The following is a 23560-nucleotide window of genomic DNA, read 5'->3' on the forward strand; positions in this document are numbered from 1 at the left end:
GGCATTTTGGGGTTAATACACTGATCTAGCCTATATAGAATGTCATTATATAGATCAGTGGGTTAATATTAAAACGACAGTTACCATGGTGATACACAATACTAACAAGAACTGTTAATGAAACATGGAAACTGCTCCTGGTGAATAGAATGAAAATCATCCCTGCATGCAAATCCTTCTCAGCTAACACACGGCGTACCAGTAACGTGATTTATTGGTATTTTACTTTTGTGACTTACCAATTTACAACGTAACAACGTTGCATGCTCGTAGTTTCCTTTGCACTTTATACACAGCGCGCGCCGCCGCATTTGCGCGTGCAATTGAAGAGTGTACGCTACGAGCACAGTAGCCTATAACGGCTGACATGACAGGAACGTCCGTTTTTCTGAGGTGAAAGACTTTTTATTTCAGCGTACACATACGTCGCTGCCTGGTAGTTCCTTCCTATTGTGCTGGGTTTTCTGAAGTAGTTGTGATTTGCCTCTCATAACATGCTCTAAATGCACGCAGAGTGGATTTTTTTTTTGTAATCGCGGCTTTGAACGATTACGTAATCGTGGCATCCATAATCGTAATCGCGATTAGAAATTCGATTAATTGTGCAGCCCTAATATATATATATATATATACATTTATTACATGGCTTGGTTGAATTCCAATGTAGAATGCGGCCTGTTATTTCTTGATAACAGTATCTTGTTATTTCAATATTTTCTTTAGCGGAAGCAATACAATCGTTTTAAATCAATAAACTTCTTTTTAAATCAATATTTTGTGTCAGATTATTGATTTATTTTGTAATAAGCAGGATAATGTATAGCGAGGCGGTTGTCGAATAACAACCCCTTCAGGCTGATTCCCGTTCAGCCTGTCGGGGTTGTTATACATTATTGCTAAACATTATCCCACATATATATATATATATATATATATATATATATATATATATATATATATATATATATATATATATATATATATATATATATTTTATATAATATATTATAACACAATTTTCACATGACATGTTGTCTTTGGAGGCGAAGAGTTTGACCTGCCCTCCCGAAAAGCATATCTGCTCCCTAGTTCAGTTTGCCGGCACATGCATTGCTCTCAGCGAGCGCAGGTTGTTTTCTGCCCATAAAATTTCTTAAATTTGGAGGTCTGCCTCACGTACTATTTAGGAGATTGTTGAGCCCTCATCCCCAGCCAGCACCTCTGCAGCCAGCAGTTCAGAACCCTCTACCTCTGCCATGGCAAGCCCCTCAACTCCCTTACCCAAAAAAATAACCCCATCCTGGATTTCCTCACTGAGGAATCCAAAAAAGAGCAGAGGCGCCATGAGGAGAGCGAGGTAAAGACAGAGAGGTTCTTGGTCCTTTTTGAAAAGATGGTGGATAAGCTGTAGTTTTTGTGTTTTTTATGCTTACTTTATTGGTTCTGTAATAAAATATATTTGTATCAATTTTTTTTGCCTGTTATGTTTACTTTATTGGGCAATAAAGACAGATTTTTGGTAACAAAGAAAGTGTTTCTGAACATCAGTGACATTCAAAACAGTGATAACTGAAACAGATATACAAAACACCATGCAGTGTGTATAAAAAATATTTATTGCAAACAGACAAAATTACACAGATAAGAACATCATATCCAACACCAAAGTGAACAAAAGTATAAAATATATAAATGCATATGACACTGTTGTCATGTTCAACAACTGCAGGAAGTGAAAAGCAAGAAACAGCTTCAAACAGATACAGATTTAGAAAGAACAATATTTTTCAACCGTAACAGTTTTATCATTTTACAATAATGTTTTGGTAAGCACAGTTTTTGACACAAAAGGATTTGCAAAAAAAAACATGGGAATGAACACTAATGTTCAGGCTTGCACATTGCCTGAAACTAGGACAGCCAGTCTGTTTCGTGTGTCATTCCCAGAGGTTTCGTTGTTTGCCATGGGTTCACGGGGTGGTTGGGGGTCATGCCTATCACTTAAGATGTCTTCATCTGGAACCAGTGTGTCACCATTGTCCATACACACATTGTGCAAAAAGGCACATGAAGCAATGACCTGGGGTGCAAACGTGGGCTTCACCTCCAAAGCTCTGAAAAGTGTTGACCTCCACCTGGTCTTCATCATGCCGAACGCCCTTTCGATTATGCTGCGCCCCCTTGACTGAAAGTAGTTAAAGCGTTGCTGTACTCTTCCATGCACTGGCTCCTTGAATGGGGTGATGAGGCAAATTGGCGTTTCCAAACAAGGATACCCACCATCACCCAGAAGGATGTAGCCTGTTGGTGGATACCGTCTTGCGGTATAAAAACTGCTGTTCTTCATTATGCGCGTGTCATGGACAGATCCCGGGTACCCCACATAAATGTCCAGAAACCTGCCATTTGAGTCACAGATTGCCTGCATGCTAATGGAGTAAAATCCTTTATAATTCAGATAGTCCAATCTGTGACGCTGTGGTGGTTTTATTCGGATGTGGCTGCCATCAATTGCTCCAACCACATTGTGGAATGCAGGGGTTCCTGAAATGTTGACGAATCCCTGACCAACTGCAGGCAGGTCCACTGTTAAAGGGAAGCAGATTGCTCTCCTCAGATTGTCCCATATATTCTGGGCCACTCTGTGGATGATGCGGTGAACTGTAGCCTTTGGAACATTAAAGACACTGGACACCACCCGATAAGAGAGTCCATGTGCCAGCCAGTAGGTATATATGAGTACCTCAAGCTCATTACCCCAGCCATGGTCCTGCTCCCTTTGCAAAAGCCTTTGTAAGCTTTGCATCGCTGTTCTGCTGAGGCGGAAATCCTGCCTCAGCTCAGTTTCAGCATCGAACCACATGCGCAGTATAGGCATGTTGGGGTTTATGGCACAGTATCTAGTTGCAGTACCAGTCTGGAAAATAAAACCATTTCACACCATTAATGAGCTTGGGGTAATGAGCTTGAGGAACCCACTTTTCAACAGGCACAAAAAAAAACTTTTACTATATTCGAATTTTGTCAAGAATTATAAAAAATCCGCAATAAGCTCATAATTTGTGCTAAAATAGTCTAAATGTTTAGTTTTAAAAACAATTTTAAAAATCTGGTTATGTCTATTTTGATGTTTCTGCGCAAGTTCAGCAGACAGAGGTTCGGTATGGGTTTGTTCCGATCAGATCATGTGAGCGGAGAGCGCATTTCTGAATATTCCGCTTCGCACTCAAGCGCACGACCGCACGCATCTAAGCTTGCCACAAAGAACCGGTAAAAGTAATTTGGGGTCAGTAAGATTTTTTAAGAAATTAAGAAAAGTAATAGGCAAGGATACATTCAATTGATCAAAAGTGACAGTATAGACATTTATAACAAAAGCTTTCTATTTCAGAAAACTCTGAAACTTTATTCAGCAAAGAAAAAAACAGTTTTCTACATTGATAATAATCAGAAATGTTTATTGAGCAGTAAATCAGCGTATTATTCCCTCAGGTAGGTTGCATGTTTTCTTGCGTGGGTGGATGTTGGAATCAATAATCACGTTGTTTGCATTCACCAGAAACTGATTTGCCGAAATCAAAATGCTGACTTTGACATTGAAAGTCCCGCTCGGAGCGGTAAATCAAACAATGATTTGTCCTTAAATAATGATATATTATTATTGATAGGATGATAACAGGTGTCATGATCATTCTCAAGTTTCGTGATCAGCACTGCTGCTGTATCAGTCAGTGGTTAGATCGGCTTTCCAGTCAAAAAAATAGGACAAGGGAAATATAAATTATGCATTATTAATTATGACAAATAAATGATGCCCAAAATACGGGACATTTGGCAACTTTATATAACGTTAGTTTTTTCCCTTCCCCAAGAACAAAGCACATAACGTTAGCAGGGCTGAACTGGGACAAAAAAAAAAATGTTTTTGCTAATAAAAATTAGCGTTATAGCTAACAGCTCAGATAACTGTGTTGGTTAGTTCGGTAAACGTTGTTTGTTACCAATCCATACGTACCATAAGCGGATCCACCAGCATCCGTAGGCGTCGTAGACCTCTTCTTCTACCTTGATTTCTCCGATTTGTTGCAGACAATCGCAAAAAAATCTCTAAAACCCACGCAATCGACATAAACACGCTTGCAGACGGCATCTTGGAAGTTTGTGATCAACACTTGTTGCCCCTGGTGACACAGAGCCACTTAGTAACACTTAGTAACGATGTATGATGACATAACCAAGTGGCGTCTCATTTCATAGGGGTATGTTTTCACCCCTAGCGCTTACCACTCGGTTTCGAGGGACAAGGGCTAGGGGTAAGACGAAGGGGTAGGGGTAGGGGTAGGGGAAGGGGTAAGACAGAGAATTGGGATTCAGCCTAAATGTGAGTTGAGTTTAAACTCACTTGTATTCATTTTAAAGGAGTTTGTGAAACTTTAATGACATTATTCGTCAGACCTTTCCTTTATGCCAGGGTTCACCAATCTCGGTCCTGGAGGGCCGCTGTCCTGCAGAGTTTAGCTCCAACCCCAATTAAACACACCTGAACCAGCTAATCAAGGTCTCACTAGGCATACTAGAAACTTTCAAACAGGTGTGTTGGAGCTGGTTGGAGCTAAACTCTGCAGGACAGCGGCCCTCCAGGACCGAGATTGGTGAACCCTGCTTTATGCCTTGTGAGAGCGGGCACAGCACATGTTCAGATCTATGTTATGATGTTTATGAGCATGTATTTCTTGAGAATTGAGTGCGGTATAAAGAGTAATGTGTCTAGTGCTACGTACCTGCTTAAACATTTGCACTATCAGACATGTGATTGTTTATGATAATCTGTTAAGGTATCACAAAATAACAATAGAAGTAGCATTCAATACGTGATGAAGTGCGGTGTACGTGCAGAGAAAAGTGCTCCTTGTTTGACCTGCGTTTTTCATGTATTTTCTACAGAAATAAATGTGTTGCTCCGGGAAGTGACATTGCATCCTTCTTAAAAGTGTAACACAAAGATCTGAAACGTTTGTTTAATGTATATAAAAAATAAAACCCATCTAATCCACTGATGAGAAGGCAACTTGACAATGTAACACAAGACCAATACCCGACAGAGAATGAGAACTAAAGAGGAACTTAAATATACATTGATAACGAATGATGAGATATATCAGTGTTTCCCCTACCATTATATAAGGGGGGCGCCCCGCCCTCCTAACGGCTCCCCCCGCCCCCCCTTGAAGGTCAAGTAAATTTGATTTGATTTTCTTTATAGCGCCAGATTACATTTTTTTATTTTATTAAAAAAAACTAAATAGCCCTTAAGTAATATGTTATTTATCTTATTTCCACGATGGCATGTCTTTTCTGTCTGTGTTTGCGCGTTTACAATTATCCCAATGAGTGCGCAAGCGCGCACACAAACAAACAAACACTTGCGTCAAATACAGATGAGCACTAGCGGACAGAGAGCGCGCGGCGGGAAATATGTTGCTGAACTGAAGATGGCAACACTCGCTCTACTGCGAGTAGCAGCCGGAGTAGCTCTCCTTCTCCAAGTCTAACGCCCGTTTCACACATATTTCGTTTGCAGTGCGTATGCGGTGAGTGTTTTTTTTCCGTACCCATGTTTACAGAGCTTTCACACTGCACGCGGATGCAGTCCGTCGATGATCGATCCGTTCCAGTTGCGGTGCGTATACAGCAGTGCAACGATCGTTTCCGCACCGAGTCTATTTTTGCCGTTTATATACTATACTGTCTATGATTTTTGCTGTGCTGCAAACGCTGAATTAAAGTGGCAGCGCATGTTTCGTGGTCAAAATTAACACAGATTGACCTGAAAATGTAGTCATTTCACCATAAGTGTGATTAATTAAATAAAATGTAGTAATCTCACCATAAATTTATTAAATACTACTTTTTTCACTTTAAGACCGGGGTAGAGCAAGGAAAACTACAATTTACCTCAACAAGGCGACATAATGACATTCGTGGAGGTGGAAAAACAAGTTCTTTGTGACATGCAAGATTTATTGTATTAAAATTTAAATGCAAAAGATTGTAATATAAATACATGGTTAAATATTTTATCACTTGCTTGAGCAACTTAATATATAATTATATAGAAGTAATGCATTGAATACTGCATTGTTTAAATTGTGTTTAAACGTGAACGCGCGTTCACAGCAGTGCTGCATCTGACAGGATTATTCTCTCCAATTTTAGATCATCATAGAAATTTCCAATTTCTCGCATCATAGAAATAAAAACTTCTCACAAAAAAAGCCCATTTAAAATTTGTTTGTCATATAAATGTATTTACTAACATTAACGAACAATGAATGAGCAATATATTTGTTAGTATTTATAAATCTTTTTTTAGTTGTTAGTTAAAAAATAAAACTATTTAAGCTCTGGTCCATTAATATTAACAAATACTTTATAAATTTAACAAAGGTTATTTGCAAAATAGTGTTAGTATTCTGGCATTGAATCACTTTTATTATTATTATTATTATTATTATTTCTATGAACAATAGATATAACTACACCAAATATAACGAATTGTTCAATCGTGATACAATTCGTCAGACAATTATTCAATGTAAAGTATGTTGACAGCTATTGTTTGAACCTCTCAAAACTGATTCCTAAATCTTTATTTATAAAAATAAATGGTAAATGGACTGCATTTATATAGCGCTTTCACAGACCTATGGCCACCAAAGCGCTTTACATTGCCTCACATTCACCCATTCACTCACTCATTCATACACCGACGGCGGTGTCAGCCATGCAAGGCGCCATCCAGCTCGTCGGGAGCAGCAGGGGTTAGGTGTCTTGCTCATGGACACCTCGACACTTGGTCAAGTGGAACCGGGGATTGAACCACCAACCTTTCGGTTTGTAGACAACCTACATGAACCACTGAGCCACTGCCGACAATAACAATACAATTTACAATAACAAAATGTAAACATTTTACACCAAGTTAAAAAAGACAATTATCTTTATTTTTGAACAACACAATTATAAAGAATTACTGACACTAAGTCTATCATTTTTAAAAGATTTCATGGAAGCTTATATTCTATATATAAAGTTATTAATCTGAGCTCATATGATATGGATGGCCCCTTTATTCAGTAGATTAAGAAAGATACTCTCTGATTGTGTTTCTAAAACCCTTATACAATGTTTCACAAAAATGTATTTACTGAGGAGGTCAAAGCAATCACAACTAGAAGGTGAGTGACTGCTTGATTGAACAATTATCTTTAAATTTCTTCAAATTTGGTTTTCTGTGTTACAGTATTACAACAGAAACAAAGCAGGCTATTTGGAAGCTTTTATAAGATGCCTAATTTTTTTGCGGATATCAGGAAAGTTTAGACCATAAACAATAGGGTTTACAAAGGGTGGTATAACAATAAATTCAAGTGAAATGACAACACTCAGCGCTAAAGGAAGTTCTCCATTCACAAATCGACTCAAAGTGAGCTCACAAAAAAGTGCAACTGAGAAATTTAAAAGGATCACCATGTGTGGAATACAAGTTTTATATGCTTTGCTCCTGAACTCTCGTGTGCTGCTTTGACAAATTATAATAATTCTGACATAGGTATACAGTATAAAACTCAAAGGGATAAAAATTGTTGTGATAGTTACAATCAGGCCATAAATATTATTAATAGTATTGTTCACACATGAGAGTTTGACAATTTCATAGTTGTGGCAGTACACCTTTAGTAATTTGTTACCACAGATTGTCAACCTTGCAGTCAAAAGAGCACTAATACCAACAAAAGTAATTGGATAAAGCCATGCTATAATTATTAGAAAAGTTAGAAACCGTGTGGTAATTATGTTGTTGTAATGCAAAGGTTTACTGATTGCAACAAACCTATCAAATGCCATTAACATCAATATTGTAAGTTCAAAAGCTGCATATGAGTAAATGACACAACTCTGTATGAGACATGCTTCAAAGGAGATTCTATGTGCATCATAGAGCAGGTCTGTCAATAACCTTGGGAAAAAGCCAGCTGTACCATATACAGAGTTGATGGACAAGCATGACATCAAAATGTACATGGGCTTGTGCAACGTCTTCTCCATAATTATTACAAGAACAATAAGAACATTAAAGTATATGACAGCACAGTAAAAAATAACCCCCAAAGTAAAGAAAGCATATCTTATGCACCCAAGATTTTCAAACAACATGAAGTAAAAATATGTTCCATTTTCCATTTTCCTTACACAAGGAAAACTTTCATTGACCTGAGGAAGAGAACAAACAAAGTTCATATGTTTTTACACCATAAATAAATAAATAAACATTCAGCTCAGAATGTTTAGCCACAGTGTCCCTAACTGTAAAGTCTTAAGTGTGATCAGTAATATAATAATCATTCAATTAAAATAATGGTTAGCACAGTAATAATTCAACACAGTCTAAGGAAAACTGTTGTTTTTAACTTTACAAACATTATTAGAAATACCTTATGTTATATACTCTGAAATGACCATCACTGCATCTTCATTAAAATTGCAGGTAATGAACTCTATTTAGAATGAAATGAACGCTGATTTAGGCTAGTTGGACTGTGGAGTCACCAGTGCATGCTAGTGTTTTTATAGTATCTAACACGTCTCAGGAGGCCTGTTGTGGCCTTTCGAGTCCTCTCAAGTTTGATTTCACTGGAAACATAAATTAATAGCATGTATATAAAACATAAATAAATAAAGCATATAAATTTAGCATAATTCTGCCTCTAGTGCTTTCCAAACTTTCCACTGCAAATAATAATTATTAACTCTTTCCTCATCAGGCTTTTTTTTTTTTTAAATCAATATTACAAAACATTCTTGGGCCCCAAATTATTTTGGTTTGAATATCTGAACATGCAATATATCTAAAGAAAGAACATGCATCTGCTAAAAAAAAACAAAAAAAACATTGGTTACGTATGTAAACCTGGTTCTATGGCATAACTGAGTGGAATATCTTCATGTCCTCTTCCTAGCCGAGAACCTAATATAAAAGCTGTCACCTTGTGACCTTAATGATGTGTTTATTTATAAATACCTCCTTTACATGTCATCTCTTCCTCCGAGTCTTCTTGTTGACCCGAATGACCAGAGACTCTGGCAGTCTTAAGCCAGTCATAGAACCAAGGTTACATACGTAACCAACATTCTATTTCCTTGGCTATAGAACGCCCGAGGGCATAACTGAGTGGAAGACGAATATCAAATTTGTCACGAGGGTTTGATCAGCATGCATCTCCCAATAAAGGTAAGTATAATCAACACAACTCAAACGTGCAATGTAAAAAGAACAACATAGAAACAAATAAGATTGTTACATTTTTATTCAAAAATCTCAGTCTCAGTTGATGATTTCCTTTTATAGGTGCACTTTCACCCAGTACTGCTGTTGAGCAATTGTTTGGGGCAGAAACCACATTAAGTCTACAAAAGCGTGAAAATGCTGGACTGTGAGCTCCAGGTTGCTGCCGCGAAAATGTCTGCGAGTTGAACTCCAGTAATGCGTAATCACCCATGATGTTGCTACTGAGCGCGTAGAGTGTTATTTCACTGGATTAGGCAGGATTCTATGGGCAGAGATATAAGAGCTTGTGATAAACTCTGTGATCCAATGAGCAAGTCTGTTACCCTTATTACCGTCTGCAAAACAAACAAATAACTGGCAAGTAGTTCTCCAGGAAGCGTCCTATCCACATAAAGATGCAGAGATCTCACAGGACAAGGTTGCTGACACATCTCGAGGTCTACTGAGTGATCCGCCGATAATATCATCGACAAAACCTTGGGGAAAAAAGCTGTGTTTGGCCACAACGTCACTTTGGAATCTTCTGGACCCCACTTTAAACATTGCGGGGCCCCAGAGAGCAGATGTAATTCATTAACGCGTTTTGCAGAAGAAATGGCCATCAAAAAGGAGTTTTCAAAGAAAGCATTTAATATCTGCTGATGACAATGGTTCAAATGGAAAGACGCAAAGATTGTTAAGAACAATATTAAGATTGTGATTCTACAAGGAGGATTTAAGCGGTTAGCGCCCTAAAAAAAACAAATTATGCTTCCCAATAGAGCAACCGTCTATGAGACCTCTGTTAGCTTATAACGCGGCCACATAAACCCTTATTGTAGAGGACAATCGGCCCAACGACAGCCCAAACATTCCAGAATATCCCTTATAGAGCACATTTGGGGATTTATTTGACTGTTGTTACACCAACTTGAAAAAAAGTTTCCACCTGTTCTGATACAGCGCCCTAGTTGATGGAGCACGAGCATTTAGAACAGTGTCCCTGACCCCGTGTGAACAGACCAAAAGGCTAGTGTCGCTCCCAATGACCACAAGCACAATTTCTGAGGATGATCGTGCCAGAGTTTGCCATTCAATTGTGTCAGGAGATCTGGGGTCTCATTTATAAAGCTCTGCGTAGGAACCTTACTAAAAATGTACGTGCGCCCGAAAGCCAAAAATGGCCAAAAAACCTGCGCAGAATTCACTTTATAAATCCCAGTCAGCGGAAGATTGTGCGCACATGCGTCTCCACCCCGAAATAACCATATATGGAGCTTACAACGCCTAGTTTTACTATGCAGATCCTCATCTGCATATCATTTGCATATGATTATTCATCCACGTGATAACGTTTAACTGTACAAGACGCATTAGGCTACATTAATAAAAATCAAGTAGTTGCCTATCCTTGCCTTGCTTTTGAATACATAAATCAAATAGTGTAAAATACATTTCAGAGAAAGTTTTTCTTAATCTTTTCCACTGGCCGAATTGTATTTTTAATTGATTTATATTTTTAATGGAAACAGATAGGCCTTGGGCATTATTTGCACAAAACTATTTTCTCAGACAATCTGGTATCATCATGATTTAAGCAATTATCTCTGTGGTTAAAACATTAAAACACAGCACACCACTGGAAAAGTGTTAAAAAAAACATCGCATCCACAACAAATATTTCTATTGATTGAATATAAAAATGTTGTAACTTCTCAGTAATAATTTCATGTTTAAGTGTTTAACTCCATTCATTTGAATGGCATATTTAATCTAAATGTTTATATCAGAAGCAAAACATAGTTTAAATCATTATTTTATTTATTTAAACTGTTATTTGCGTCAGTTTCACTAAACGGCCCAACGTGCTCGCTGGCGCGGACATTTAAGAAGGGATGGATATTTGTCATATGTAACAGCTTGGTGAGTGAAATTATATTTGTATTATCTTTCTGTATATGTTTAATTTTCTTTAGATTTTCTGTCTAAAAGTGACCAAAAAGACATTTAACTCCAGCTCACCATCGGTGTCGCCAAACTGCTCCATCTCCAAAACGTTTGTACGCATGGGTCAGAGTTTGCGTGCAGGTTCGCAAATTTTCCTGTCAAGTTTGTTTTTATAAATCACAACTTATGCGTCGGAAGTGGCGTACGCCTCTTTCAGGGCCTGTTTTGTGCATACGCAACGGTTATAAATGAGGCCCCTGGTCTGATCGGTAACTGGGCTGGCGGATACGTTAAAAGATGAAGGAGATGAAACCATGGTCTGTTCGGCCAACATGGGGCTATTAATAACAGCTGGTTCGTTACCCGAATATGACTGAGAATGAACCAAATCATGGGAAATGGAGGGAACGCATATAGGAGACCACTCGGCCAACTGTGGGCCATCGCATCCTGCCCCAGTGAGCCCGTTTCTTTGCTCAGCGAGAACCATTTCGGACATTGCACTTGACTGACTGTTCGCGATTAGATCCACATCTGCTGCCCCAAACGTGTTCCAAATCAATTGAGTTACCTCTGGATGGAGTTGTCACTCTCCTGACAGAGGTACACTGCGAGACAACACATCTGCCACCTGATTCATGCGCCCCAGTATGTGTACTGCTCTTAGAGACAATAGATGGCCGTTTGTCCATAACCAAAGTTTGTGCGCAGCCCGAAATAGCTTCAATAACCTTGTGCCACCCTGGGGCCTGTACCATGAAGGTAGCTGAACAAACTCGGGGTTACAGGATTAGTTTTGAGTTGACAAAACCAAACCGATGTAATAAGGCTTTATTGGTACCATGACGCAGCTCATCAACTTGCTCTGTCAACTCAGGCTTTGATCCTTAACCCTCTATTGCATAGCGTTGCCATATGGCAACAATTACTTTATCTTAATTTTCTAAAAAGCTGTGATATAAAATCTATGTTTTTACAGTTAGTTGTGAAAAGGGGGCTTTTACTTTGAAGGAAATACAATTTATGAGGTCATATGACCAGGATATCCTGTTTGCCAGTCCTTTTTGCTCATGGACATTGACATGCAAACATCACTGTCTGGGGCTCCCGAAGATTGCCTTTTATTCAGAATTTTGGAAAATTTTCATCAAATAAAAAATTTAAATCACTATCTGGGCTAAGTAAACTTTAATTTTTTAACATTAAATTCAGTTTTGATTTTATAAGTTTTTTGTAATATGCTAAAATACATTTGTTGCCATATGGCAACTATATGCAAATATGGAAACGTCCTGGTGCATTCAACCTAATGGAGTCCCATTGACTTACATAGCATGAAACTACTCTGAGACTGTTTACAACTTTTGCTTATATTTTAAAGGTAAAAACATTATAATTTTTTATTGGATTCTTTAATCGCCCTCTATCGCACCAAGATCCGGTCCAAGAAATGGTACCACCGCATTGTATTCCACATGCTTGACATGACCCTGGTAGATGCGTGGCTGCTTTACAGAAGAGACTGCCAGTCCCAGATGCCAGAGAGTGCCCATCTCCCACTGTTGGAATTCAAAATCCAAGTGGCCTCATGCTTGTGCATAGAGAGCAAGGCGAGCAACGAATAAGGGGAGACCTTCACAAGCTGTTGTGGTGGGGAAAAATAAAAGAGGGCCCCAAAGCTTTGTCCCGCCAGATCCTGTCCACAGAGACCGCACAGACCACTGGCCCTTGCATGCATCTGAGAAGGGCAGATGCAAAATGCCAGGATGCAAGGGCATTGTGAGAAGCAAGTGCTCCAAGTGTGCAGTTTTCCTCTGCTTCACTGCAGAGAGGAACTGCTTTGTTGACTTTCACAAGGCATGAAGAGAATGAAATGAAATGAAACAGCAAAAAATGACTGAATGAAATGAAACGAATTAATAGTGTATTTCAGTGAGACAGGTTCCAGGTTCCTGGTTATTATTACCAGACATTTCAGATAACTGTTGAAATTATATAATGTTTTTACTGTATAAATGTTTGTTTAAACATTTCACTAAGTATGAGATGGATTTGTTGAGTCTTGTTTTAAATAAAATTAGTTTTTTGAATTTTTTATTTTATTTTATGGTACTTTCCACGATTGCATATTGTTGCCATAGGGCAACAATTTACCAACGACCCCCCTTTAAACTTTTTTTTTAATTATTATTTTTTATATATATATATATATATATGTTATTTAGCTCATTTTAAGTAATAAAAACATGCAAAACATTTTTTACCATGTCTAAGTAATATTTCATGCAATAGAGGGTTAAGCTATGATTATTCCACAAGCGTGTGCACAATAAAAGGTATGACGTTGGCACCGAACAACCAATCACGTTCGATATGGATAGAGCAAGAGCGATATATTTTTCCACGGAGGAGCAAGAGATAATCATTCAGAATTACGATGAATTTAAACATGTATTTCAAGCTCGAAGCAATACGTTCTCTGCTGCCAAAGCAAGAGAAGACTGTTGGAGAAAGATTGCTGATTGCGTTAATGCGTAAGTTAGATATGTTCTATATTCATGTAAAATTATGTATATATGTATGTGTATATGTGTGTGTATAATCTAGCCTATTTTAATAATATATAAAAAATGTGCATGTATATACTAAGAAAGATTAATATTCATTGATTTTAGATGCAACCCCAACTCCAAACGTTTTTGGCAGCAGATAAAGACAAAATATAAAAATATAATTCAAAGTGGTGAGTATTTACCACAACCTTTTATTATTTTTGGGGGCAGAATACACTGGCGAGTAGCAATAAGGGACGGCCAATTATGGATGGGATTACAGGTGCTGTACAATCTGACCCTGGTGTTGGCTCCTCGACTAAGCAAGTAACACTGGGTACGTGTGCAATACATTACTACTTTTTAAAGTTTTAAATATGGCTGACTGTATGTTCTGCAGTAGAGGGAAATACAGTGTCCCTGTTGAAGCCAGCACACATGTACACAAGCTTTATATTGGCCTACTTTTATTTATTAGGGTGGAGGAAATGATGAAGACACTCCGTCTGTGTGTTCTGAGACAGTTGCTGAGGTAAATGCACTGAGCTTTTTATTATGGCAAACATTTTAATGTGTGGCATAAAAAAGGGACTGGCCCTTACACATCTCTTTTATTGTAGGATTTTTCACAACCTGCCCCAGAAACTGAGGCCTCTACCTCCATGGGCTTCAGAAGAAATGTGAACAAGGTAAGGATTTAAAACCCTTGACATAAATTACAGTAAGTCCTGTGTTTGTATAGCCTGGCAAGCCAGACCTACATCAAGATGTTAGGTCTGGTAACTCACCGGTGTTTGGTGTTTTAAGCCCCCAACGGCGCCTTCCAGGCAGCGAGGGGATGGGTAGGTTTAAGGATGAGGGTAGGGTTAGCTGCCTCTAAGGAGCCATTGGGTACTTAAAACACCATCGAGCTAACTCACCATAGACACGGCTCAATCCGAGGGGCGGGATAAACGGCTGTCTTTCAAATTCACTCTGCAGCGCTTCAACCAACCAGAGCGTTTTCCCAACAGCGGAGCTAACGTTAGTTGGTAGATTTAACTTTTGGCTGGCAAAACTACGAACACATCTTCCTTTTTTAAGAATGACTTAAGTGCCGTTCTTTGCTCTTTTCTCAAAGAAAAACTTAACTCCAAGTCCTCCAGAGTTGCGGCCAAAGCCGATTTGAAAGACTGTTCTCCAGCAGCAGCAGCCATTCTTTTTCAAGTAGCAGGGAACCGTCACAACACAAGTTGCTAGACTACCCTGGCTGCAAAATAAATTTTGCTGCCACTAGGGTGCATCTAGATTTCTAGGCTAGTGTTTGTAGGAAGTCAAGGAACTTTTTGTGATTTGATTAGCCTCCAGAAAACTTGTAATGATCATGTTTGTGGTGGAATTATGTTTCAGGTGGAAACGGATTCAGTCAGGGCCCTTTACAAAAGGAGTCTCGAACTAGACTACACACTAAAGGAGCTGGACTGTGAGCTGAGGAGGCTCCAAATAAAAATAAAAAAATTACATTTGAGATTAAACAACTGGATAAAACTGATCTCAGTATGTGAACTTATTTAACCAACACTTTAGTATGAATATTTATTAATGCAACTTTCTCTTGCTTTCTTTCACAGTTTGAGACCTATCTGCAGTTTCAATGTGCTTTTATTAACCCCCAGAGGTCGACGGTATCGCCGGCGATACCAGCTCGCTTTTTTTTTTATCAGTGTAAAAGAAACTCATAAATACTCTGTTGACTTTGATTTTCCATAGGAGTTTCATACATCAATCGATTCTGTTAAATGTGTATTATTTTTGTGTATACTCACAATAAAAACAAAGTGTGGTGCTTTTTGCCAAATAAAGAAAAATAAACACGAAGCGAGTTCTGCCTTCTCTCTGTCCGTGTAGTCCATTCTGAAACGCGTCTGAAAATGAATCATAACTCAGCGAATACTTCTCACACAGGCATGTGAGTTATGTCTTTATGAAGCTTGAAATCTCTTCTTTTAAATGAAGTAATTTATATAAAAAACAAATGTTTTCAACTCATGTAATCCGTTTGAAAGCAAGGAGAGGTACCGTTTTTCCTTCTGCCTCATTATCTCTATAATCAGCTGCGGCCGCCCCGCCCCCGGCGCGATTCACATGTAAATAGTTTAGGTGATTTAGTATGCATCGCATACGCCCCCCGATCAATGCCATAAAAACACAGTTTCTATCAGACTTACTGATAGTTCATCGCGTTTTGAGTATGGCATTTGAGTATGTTTTGAGTATACGCGTTTTTCTCCGGTAATAAAGACGCCATTCAGATGATTCTGGACAGCGAGGAAGAATGCACGATACCGGGTTGTTTCCTCAGAGGAAGATTGTAACAGAAGACGAACGGCAGCACATTGAAGAGCGAATTCCGCCGAGGACACAATTTCGGAGTAAGTTTTACTTAAAAGTCTTTTGTCTTTTATTTTTCGTGTTCGCATTTATGAGGAAAAAAACAATATTACGTGACAGTTCTCCATTATGGACGCGAGCGCTCTAAGCACTAAAAGACTTTCAAACATTCACAGAGACCTCAAAACAGAAAGTACAAATCCTTTCTTTAAAACGAATTTCGTTTTGTATCAACTGTATCTTAATTTTAATAATTTTTTCATTAACAAATTTCCTGGATTTAAAGTAAATATAGGCTAGCAATCACAACATAAGGTGCTTGAACTGGAGATCATCATGAACCAGACCGTAGCCTACTCGCCTCACATGTCTAAAAAAATTTGAAATATATTTACAGAAAGCTGGTTCTAAACAAAACCATCCAAAACAAAAAAACTATGTAGCCTAATAAATGTGCATTTCTCCGGTGCGTTCACTAGCCTACTGCGAAGATCGCGAGTCAATAGCCTATCGTCAACTTCATCTTTGCCAGAAGTTAAATTTAAATCGCGTGTGTGAATGAATGATGTTTTAGCAAACTGTATTGCTATACTGAGATGAGTAAAAATCGACTGAAATATGTTGAAATAAAATGTAGGCTATTTGTATAAGCAACGTATTAAACGGCAAATTAACAATATGCACTAATATTTCATGAAAACAACGTTACAGTCAGGCGAAATATGAAAGACAACATTTTGTTTAGTAGATTTGGGTACAGTTTTTACTGTAGAATATACTGCCTCGTCAAATAAGCTTTTGTTTAGCAATTTCTATATATAAAATAGCCTACTATTTTTGTCAAAAATAAAGTCATCAACTAAGATGTTAGCTCTTCCAATGTTGGCTATATTCAAAGTAATGAATTCATAGATAAAATGTAGGCCTATAATCTTTTTTTTTTACAAAGAAAGAGTACACTTGAAATATTGTTGAAATTGTAATTATTGTTGTTGTAACCTTTTTAATAAAATAGCAAAAAATATTTACAAGATAGATGTAAGCAAAATCTTAAATAGTCAATATAAGTCTTCTTCTAAATATATATTTTGTCCTTGCATTGTGGCTCAGTCAGTTTCACACCTGAGTGAATGGCTCATCATTATGCAGAGTGGGTGGGACATTGTATTTCTCAGGTGTAAACCACTCCTCGTTCACGCCCCCCTCGCATATTGGCTTTCCAAGCAAAACCTGTTTTACATCAATTTAAATCAATGTATGGTTTTATGTGAACGATAAAGCAAGACTATTTTCACATAATTTTGAAGAAAAAACTATAGGCGACCACATCCATTAGTCAAAAGTCTTATTGCCACATATTTAGTATGTGTTTTGTGGCCTTATTTCTGCAACTTTCATTTTTATTTTTTCCAATAACCACGCATAAATATTATTCTCTTAAAAATTCCAACATATACATGCATGTTGATCAGATATTTTGGTAGCCCTGTTTGTGCTATATAGAGTGAATTTACACCTTTGCCATTAACATGTTTATAAATAACTGAAAAAAGCACAAATGTCAGAGCATGTCAGAACACCTCCAGGGCCCAGAAAACAGCTCAGACTCCAGAGGGTTAAGTGTAATATTGTATGGTGATTGCATTTACAGCTGCACCAGCTGGGTGGTCAAGTGTGATCAGGTCAGTTTCATCAGGGAGAAGCTGGTTCTCGCTCCTTTCTAATGGTGGCTATATTGTGCAGAATATAGTGGTGCACATATAGGTGTATATGACATTATTCTTTCAGACGAAGACTTCTGAATCGAAGCGATGCGTTCGTGTATGAAAAATATCCATATTTAAAGGACAAATCCAGTGAAAAATGAACCTAGGGGTAATTAACACATGGTTACCGAGTCGATCGTTCCCTGCGATGCGTTTTCATGAAAATCGAATGTATAGAGTTTTATCTTTAAAAACAGATTAGCTCATAACAGTAGTATATGGGGCACAGAGTAAGTAAAAATAAATCGCTAGTTAATACCACTAACAAGGCTCAAAATAGCCTCACACTAACACGGTAACATAATGAGGGTCCTTACATACAAACCGAAGCATTGAGAACTTTGTAAGTGTACAGACAGTTTAATAAGAAGATACTTTATAAAGACAGTACATTACGCGTTGACATGCAGGATCCATCTTGGAAAACAGTCTCGACTAATCGAGTCACGAACGCCATTGATAGGATAGCTGGTCGATAGGAATTACGTTTGTGAAATCTAACGTAGCACGGCGTTCGTGGCTCGATTAGTCGAGACTGTTTTCCAAGATGGCTCCTGCATGTCAACGCGTAATGTACTGTCTTTATAAAGTATCTTCTTATTAAACTGTCTGTACACTTACAAAGTTCTCAATGCTTCGGTTTGTATGTAAGGACCCTCATTATGTTACCATGTTAGTGTGAGGCTATTTTGAGCCTTGTTAGTGGTATTAACTAGCGATTTATTTTTACTTACTCTGTGCCCCATATACTACTGTTATGAGCTAATCTGTTTTTAAAGATAAAACTCTATACATTCGATTTTCATGAAAACGCATCGCAGGGAACGATCGACTCGGTAACCATGTGTTAATTAACCCCAGGTTCATTTTTCACTGGATTTGTCCTTTAAAACTTTATCGACTAAAATAACTAGCTTAGCTTCAGAAGGTCTTTATTAACCCCCAGGAGCCGTGTGGATTACTTTTATCATGGGTGGATGCACTTTTGTGGGCTTCAAAACAGAAACGGCCATTCACTGCATTATAAAGCTTGGAAGAGCCAGGACATTTTTTTTTAAATATAACTCAGATTGTATTCGTCTGAGAGAAGAATGTCATATACACCGAGGATGGCTTGAGGGTAAGTAAATCATGGGGTAATTTTCATTTTTGGGTGAACTATCCCTTTAAGTAATACATATCCAAATGAATTTTGAAATATTTGATATAGTTTGGATTTTATGAGTTGTATCTCTCAGGATACGTTGCCCTATTAGGGTATAAAAAAGGCCCACATCATCAATTTTTCTGTGATTTGTTTGATGTAAAAAAAAAAAATGTAATATGCTAAAAATGCTGCATGTATGACATGTCTAAGTGTCCTAAAATTGAGTTCCATCCCTAATCAATCATATAATGTGATTTATGATACAACTTATAATTTTCTAAGGGTGTATTCACACCTGTCTTGTTCGGTTCGATTGAATCAAACTCAGGTTCATTTCCCCCACTTGGTGCGGATCTTTTGTTCAGGTGTGACTACAGCAATCGCACTCGTACCGAGACCCAGCTAAAGAGGTGGTCTCAGTCCAAATCCAAAGGAACTCTGGTGCGGTTTGTTTAAGGTGTGAACATGACCCGACCCAATTGCAGAAAGCACTGCGCCTTTTTTGACAGTGTCGGATTTTTACTATGTAATTTGGGCTGATGAAATGCATTATACACATTATACATTGCAGTTGATCCGTGATCCATATGGACCAGCTGCCCCACGGTTCGGCACGCATGTGATTCGCGGATTAACTGCTCATTCCCCTTCCCAGGGAACGTCTCAGTTACGTATGTAACCCTCGTTCCCTGAGTAGGGGAAATACGTCAGTGACGTAGGGGAACGACGTCACTGACGTCGTTCCCCTATGTCAGTGACATCAGTGACTTACGTCAGTGACAACGAATGGGGTTTCGCTTAGAAAGACTCTCACCTTTGAGTATACAAAACGAGCCAATGGCAAGAAAATGCCATGGGTCTGCGGAATTTGCATGGCGCAAGTCCGCCCTCACCTCGTGGGTATATAAGGAAGTACGCTGGCAACATGCAGATATGTTTCTTCGCTGAGGAGCTGAGACTGAACTTCGGCGTTCCAGCGGTACAGCGGAAGTGGCAGGGAGACGTACCGTCTCCATTCCCTACTCAGGGAACTAGGGTTACATACGTAACCGAGATGTTCCCTTTCGTGGTCACTACGAGTTACGTCAGTGACGACGAATGGGGTTCCCAGTCTCATCACGCCACCTCGGCTGTCTTCCAGTGCCCTGCGTAAGTTTGAGCTCCCTGTCGTGGGGCTAGCACGGACGAAGGACTCCTACTTAACACAGGAATACCAAGGTACTCTGGGAAGCATATCTCAGTGGAAATATGCAATTATTGCCTGCCCTAAGGGCGGGGGACCAGTGTTAATTTTGACAGCCATTTTTGATTTAGTCTTAGTCTTCATCTTCAGACGAAAATGCTTATTGGTCTTAGTCACATTTTAGTCATTTTGTCTTTCATAGTTTTAGTCTAGTTTTAGTTTACGAAAAGTCATTGCATTTTTTGTCAACTTTTAGTCATTACCTATTTATATGTAGGCTAGTCTTTAGACAAAAAATGTCATTATAATTTTTCTCTCTAGGCCAATTCAATTAAGCTGAGAAATTTAAATTAAGTTAACTGTATTGTATTGACATTGCACTCTTTAACAGCAGCATTTGTGCAATTCTACATACCCATTTTCCTTAGTTCAGTGGTTTTTAGAGTGCCGTACCCCTCTCTCCCACAGTCACACTTTTTCCATTAAGGGACAATATTTGCCCCCTTTAATCGATTTTTCCAGTTAAATTTTTACCTTTATAAGTACCTTTATGAAATAAATAATGTTTTAAATTAAACAATGTTCAATAAATATGCAACGATGGTAAAAACGAAGGGATACTTTTATTGAGTCATTCATTCATTCAGTAACGAAGCAAGTTGCTATATTTATGAATGGGTCACTGCATCTCACGATTCGTTCATGAATCACCGCTGTGTGCTGCAGTTCTGCTATGGCTTTTGTTGTAAAATAGAGCAATAAGCCTACTGACAATACTGTTTTAAATGTAGTAGGCTACATCACTTAATACCCTTCTGTTTGTTGAACTGTTGTATAAAATCAATGTCACATTTGAAATCGTGTGGATATTCAGGAAACATTGCATTCTTGCTCGTATAATATGATCAACTTTAAAAACACTGTTGGATATCAGCCTGCATTTTGATCGCGGATTTCAGTCGTACAAACAGCGCGGCTCGTGGCAGAACACAGACGGACTAAATGACACTTTAAGTACAAAATCTCAAATGAAGATCGCTAAACTCCAGCTTACTTGTCTGTGTTGTCAGGTCATCCGCGGATTCCGCGCTACTTCAGCAGTGTAGATGGAGAGCGGATGGTTGCCAGATACTATTGAAAAGACCGGGTAGAAAACGTGTTCTTTTAACAGAAAAGCTCTGACTGGGGATTTAAATTATTAATATCTGGCAACCATATGCCTAAACGCTCGTAAATACAGTCAATGTGTTGTCGTCTCCTTTATTTGACTCAAACAAGTGGTTTTGGTCAAGTTTAAAAAAAATGTAAACACATTTCAGTCTCGTCTTTTTTCGTCAACGATAATGCATGTCTTGATATAGTCACAGTTATCGTTTAGTGACGTGGGTGTCGTCTCTCATCGTCTTGTCTTAGTCAGGGGAAAAAAGGTCGTCAACAAACATTTTTCGTCATAGTTTTCGTTAACGAAATTAACACTGCGGGGGACTTAGGAATACACATATGACCCAGAGGGGGATGCATATGGGGAATCACTGGGGTGTCCACCCGCAGGTGGAATATTTCAACCCCAGGTGGCTTGCCGAGGGAAAGACACATGCTCAGAGAGGCTTACAGTGGAAATACACACGTGGGGGTTGCCCAGAGGGGGAACCATGCACATGGAGGCACCTAGCCAAGCGCGAAAGCTGCCGGTGGCATAACTCTGGCGTTGGCGTCAACAGCGCTGGAGAAACTCAGGGCCTGCGGGGAGGCTCACCTGAGGAGAATAATCGCACGTATCCCGTCCGTGGAGAGGAATGGCGAGCAAGCGAAGACACCTGAGCAGAATCTAGTACCGGCTGGTTGAAGCGAGTACATGAGAAGAAACTGGCTCCACTCGGATATTGTGGAATCTTGCAAATGTGTTAGGTGTCGCCCAGCCTGCAGCTCCAGGCCGGGGTCTCAGGATCATGTGAGAGTAGGCCGGCCCGAATTCTAGGCACGCTTCGTCAACCGAAAATGCCTGCAGGTCCCCTACCCTCTTAATGGAGGCCAATGCAACCAGGAGCGCTGTCTTCATTGACAGGAACTTAAGCTCCACTGATTGCAGAGGCTCAAAGGGAGCACTCTGCAGGGCAGTTAGCACCACTGAGAGGTCCCAAGAGGGAACAAGAGGAGGGCGAGGAGGATTCAGTCTCCTCACTCCTCTCAGGAACCTGGTGATCAGGTTGTGCTTTCCCAGAGACAGCTTCAACTGCATCGTGATGTGCGGCAATAGCGGCAACATACACTTTCAGGGTGGAGGGAGACAGCCTTCGCTCCAACCCTTCTTGCAAGAAGGAAAGCACGACACTGATCGGGCATTTCATGGGGTCTTCACGATGGGAAGAACACCAGTTGATGAAGAGGTTCCACTTCAACGCATAGGCATGTCTCATGGACGATGCTCTAGCAGAAGTGATGGTAGCCACCACCACTGGTGGTAGGGTACTCAAACCTGCCTGGTCCCGTCCAGGAGCCACACATGGAGGCTCCAAAGATCGGGACGAGGGTGCCATAGGGTGCCCCGTCTCTGAGAAAGGAGGTCCTTCCTCAGAGGAATTGGCCAGGGAGGTGCTGTCGCGAGGAGTACTAGTTCAGAGAACCAGGTCCGGTTGTGCCAATAAGGGGCAACCAAAATGACCTGCTCCTCGTCCTCCCTGATCTTGCACAGGGTCCGTGCCCTCGGTCAGGGAATAAAACAGGTCGCAATGGGACGAGTCGTGGGAGGCAAACAGGTCTACCTGTGCGTCCCCGAAATGATCCCAAATCAGCTGAACCTTCTGGGCATGGAGTCTCCATTCTCCAGGGAGAGGCTGAACCCGTGAGAGCTCGTCGGCTGCACAGTTCAGGTCTCCTGGAATGTAAATGGCTCGAAGCGACCTCAGATGCTTCTGACTCCATATTAAGAGGTGGCGGGCGAGTTGCGACATACGGCAGAGCTATTGTACTGTTGCGGTATTGTCTGATTGGACTAGTACGTGCTGGTTCTTGAGCAACGCACGGAAGCGGTGCAGAGCCAGACGTACTGCCAGCAACTCGAGGCAATTGACATGCCAAAGGCGCTGGGGTCCTGTCCAGGAGCCCGTGGCAACATGTCCATTGCACATGGCGCCCCAGCCCGTGGTGGAGGCATCTGTCGATACAACAACATGCCTGGAAACTCGTTCTAATGGCACTCCGGCCCGTAGAAAGCTGAGGTTCGTCCACGGGGTGAAGGTCTGACGGCAGGCCAGAGTCACTGGTACT

At 39.7% G+C, this 23560-nt stretch overlaps 1 protein-coding gene across 1 annotated transcript; it reads right to left on the reverse strand.

Moving 5' to 3' along the window:
• Positions 1-7326: 7326 nt before the first annotated feature.
• Positions 7327-8244, reverse strand: LOC311091244 (olfactory receptor 51I2-like; the record flags this gene model as incomplete). Its single annotated transcript, XM_084127064.1, has 1 exon — positions 7327-8244. The coding sequence occupies one exon, from the start codon at positions 8242-8244 to the stop codon at positions 7327-7329; it is 918 nt and encodes a 305-aa protein (XP_083983190.1).
• Between the last annotated feature and the right edge of the window lie 15316 nt (positions 8245-23560).

The sequence above is a fragment of the Abramis brama genome (genome assembly GCF_963993115.1).
Source record: "Abramis brama genome assembly, chromosome: 10".
Taxonomy (NCBI): Eukaryota; Metazoa; Chordata; class Actinopteri; order Cypriniformes; family Leuciscidae; genus Abramis; species Abramis brama.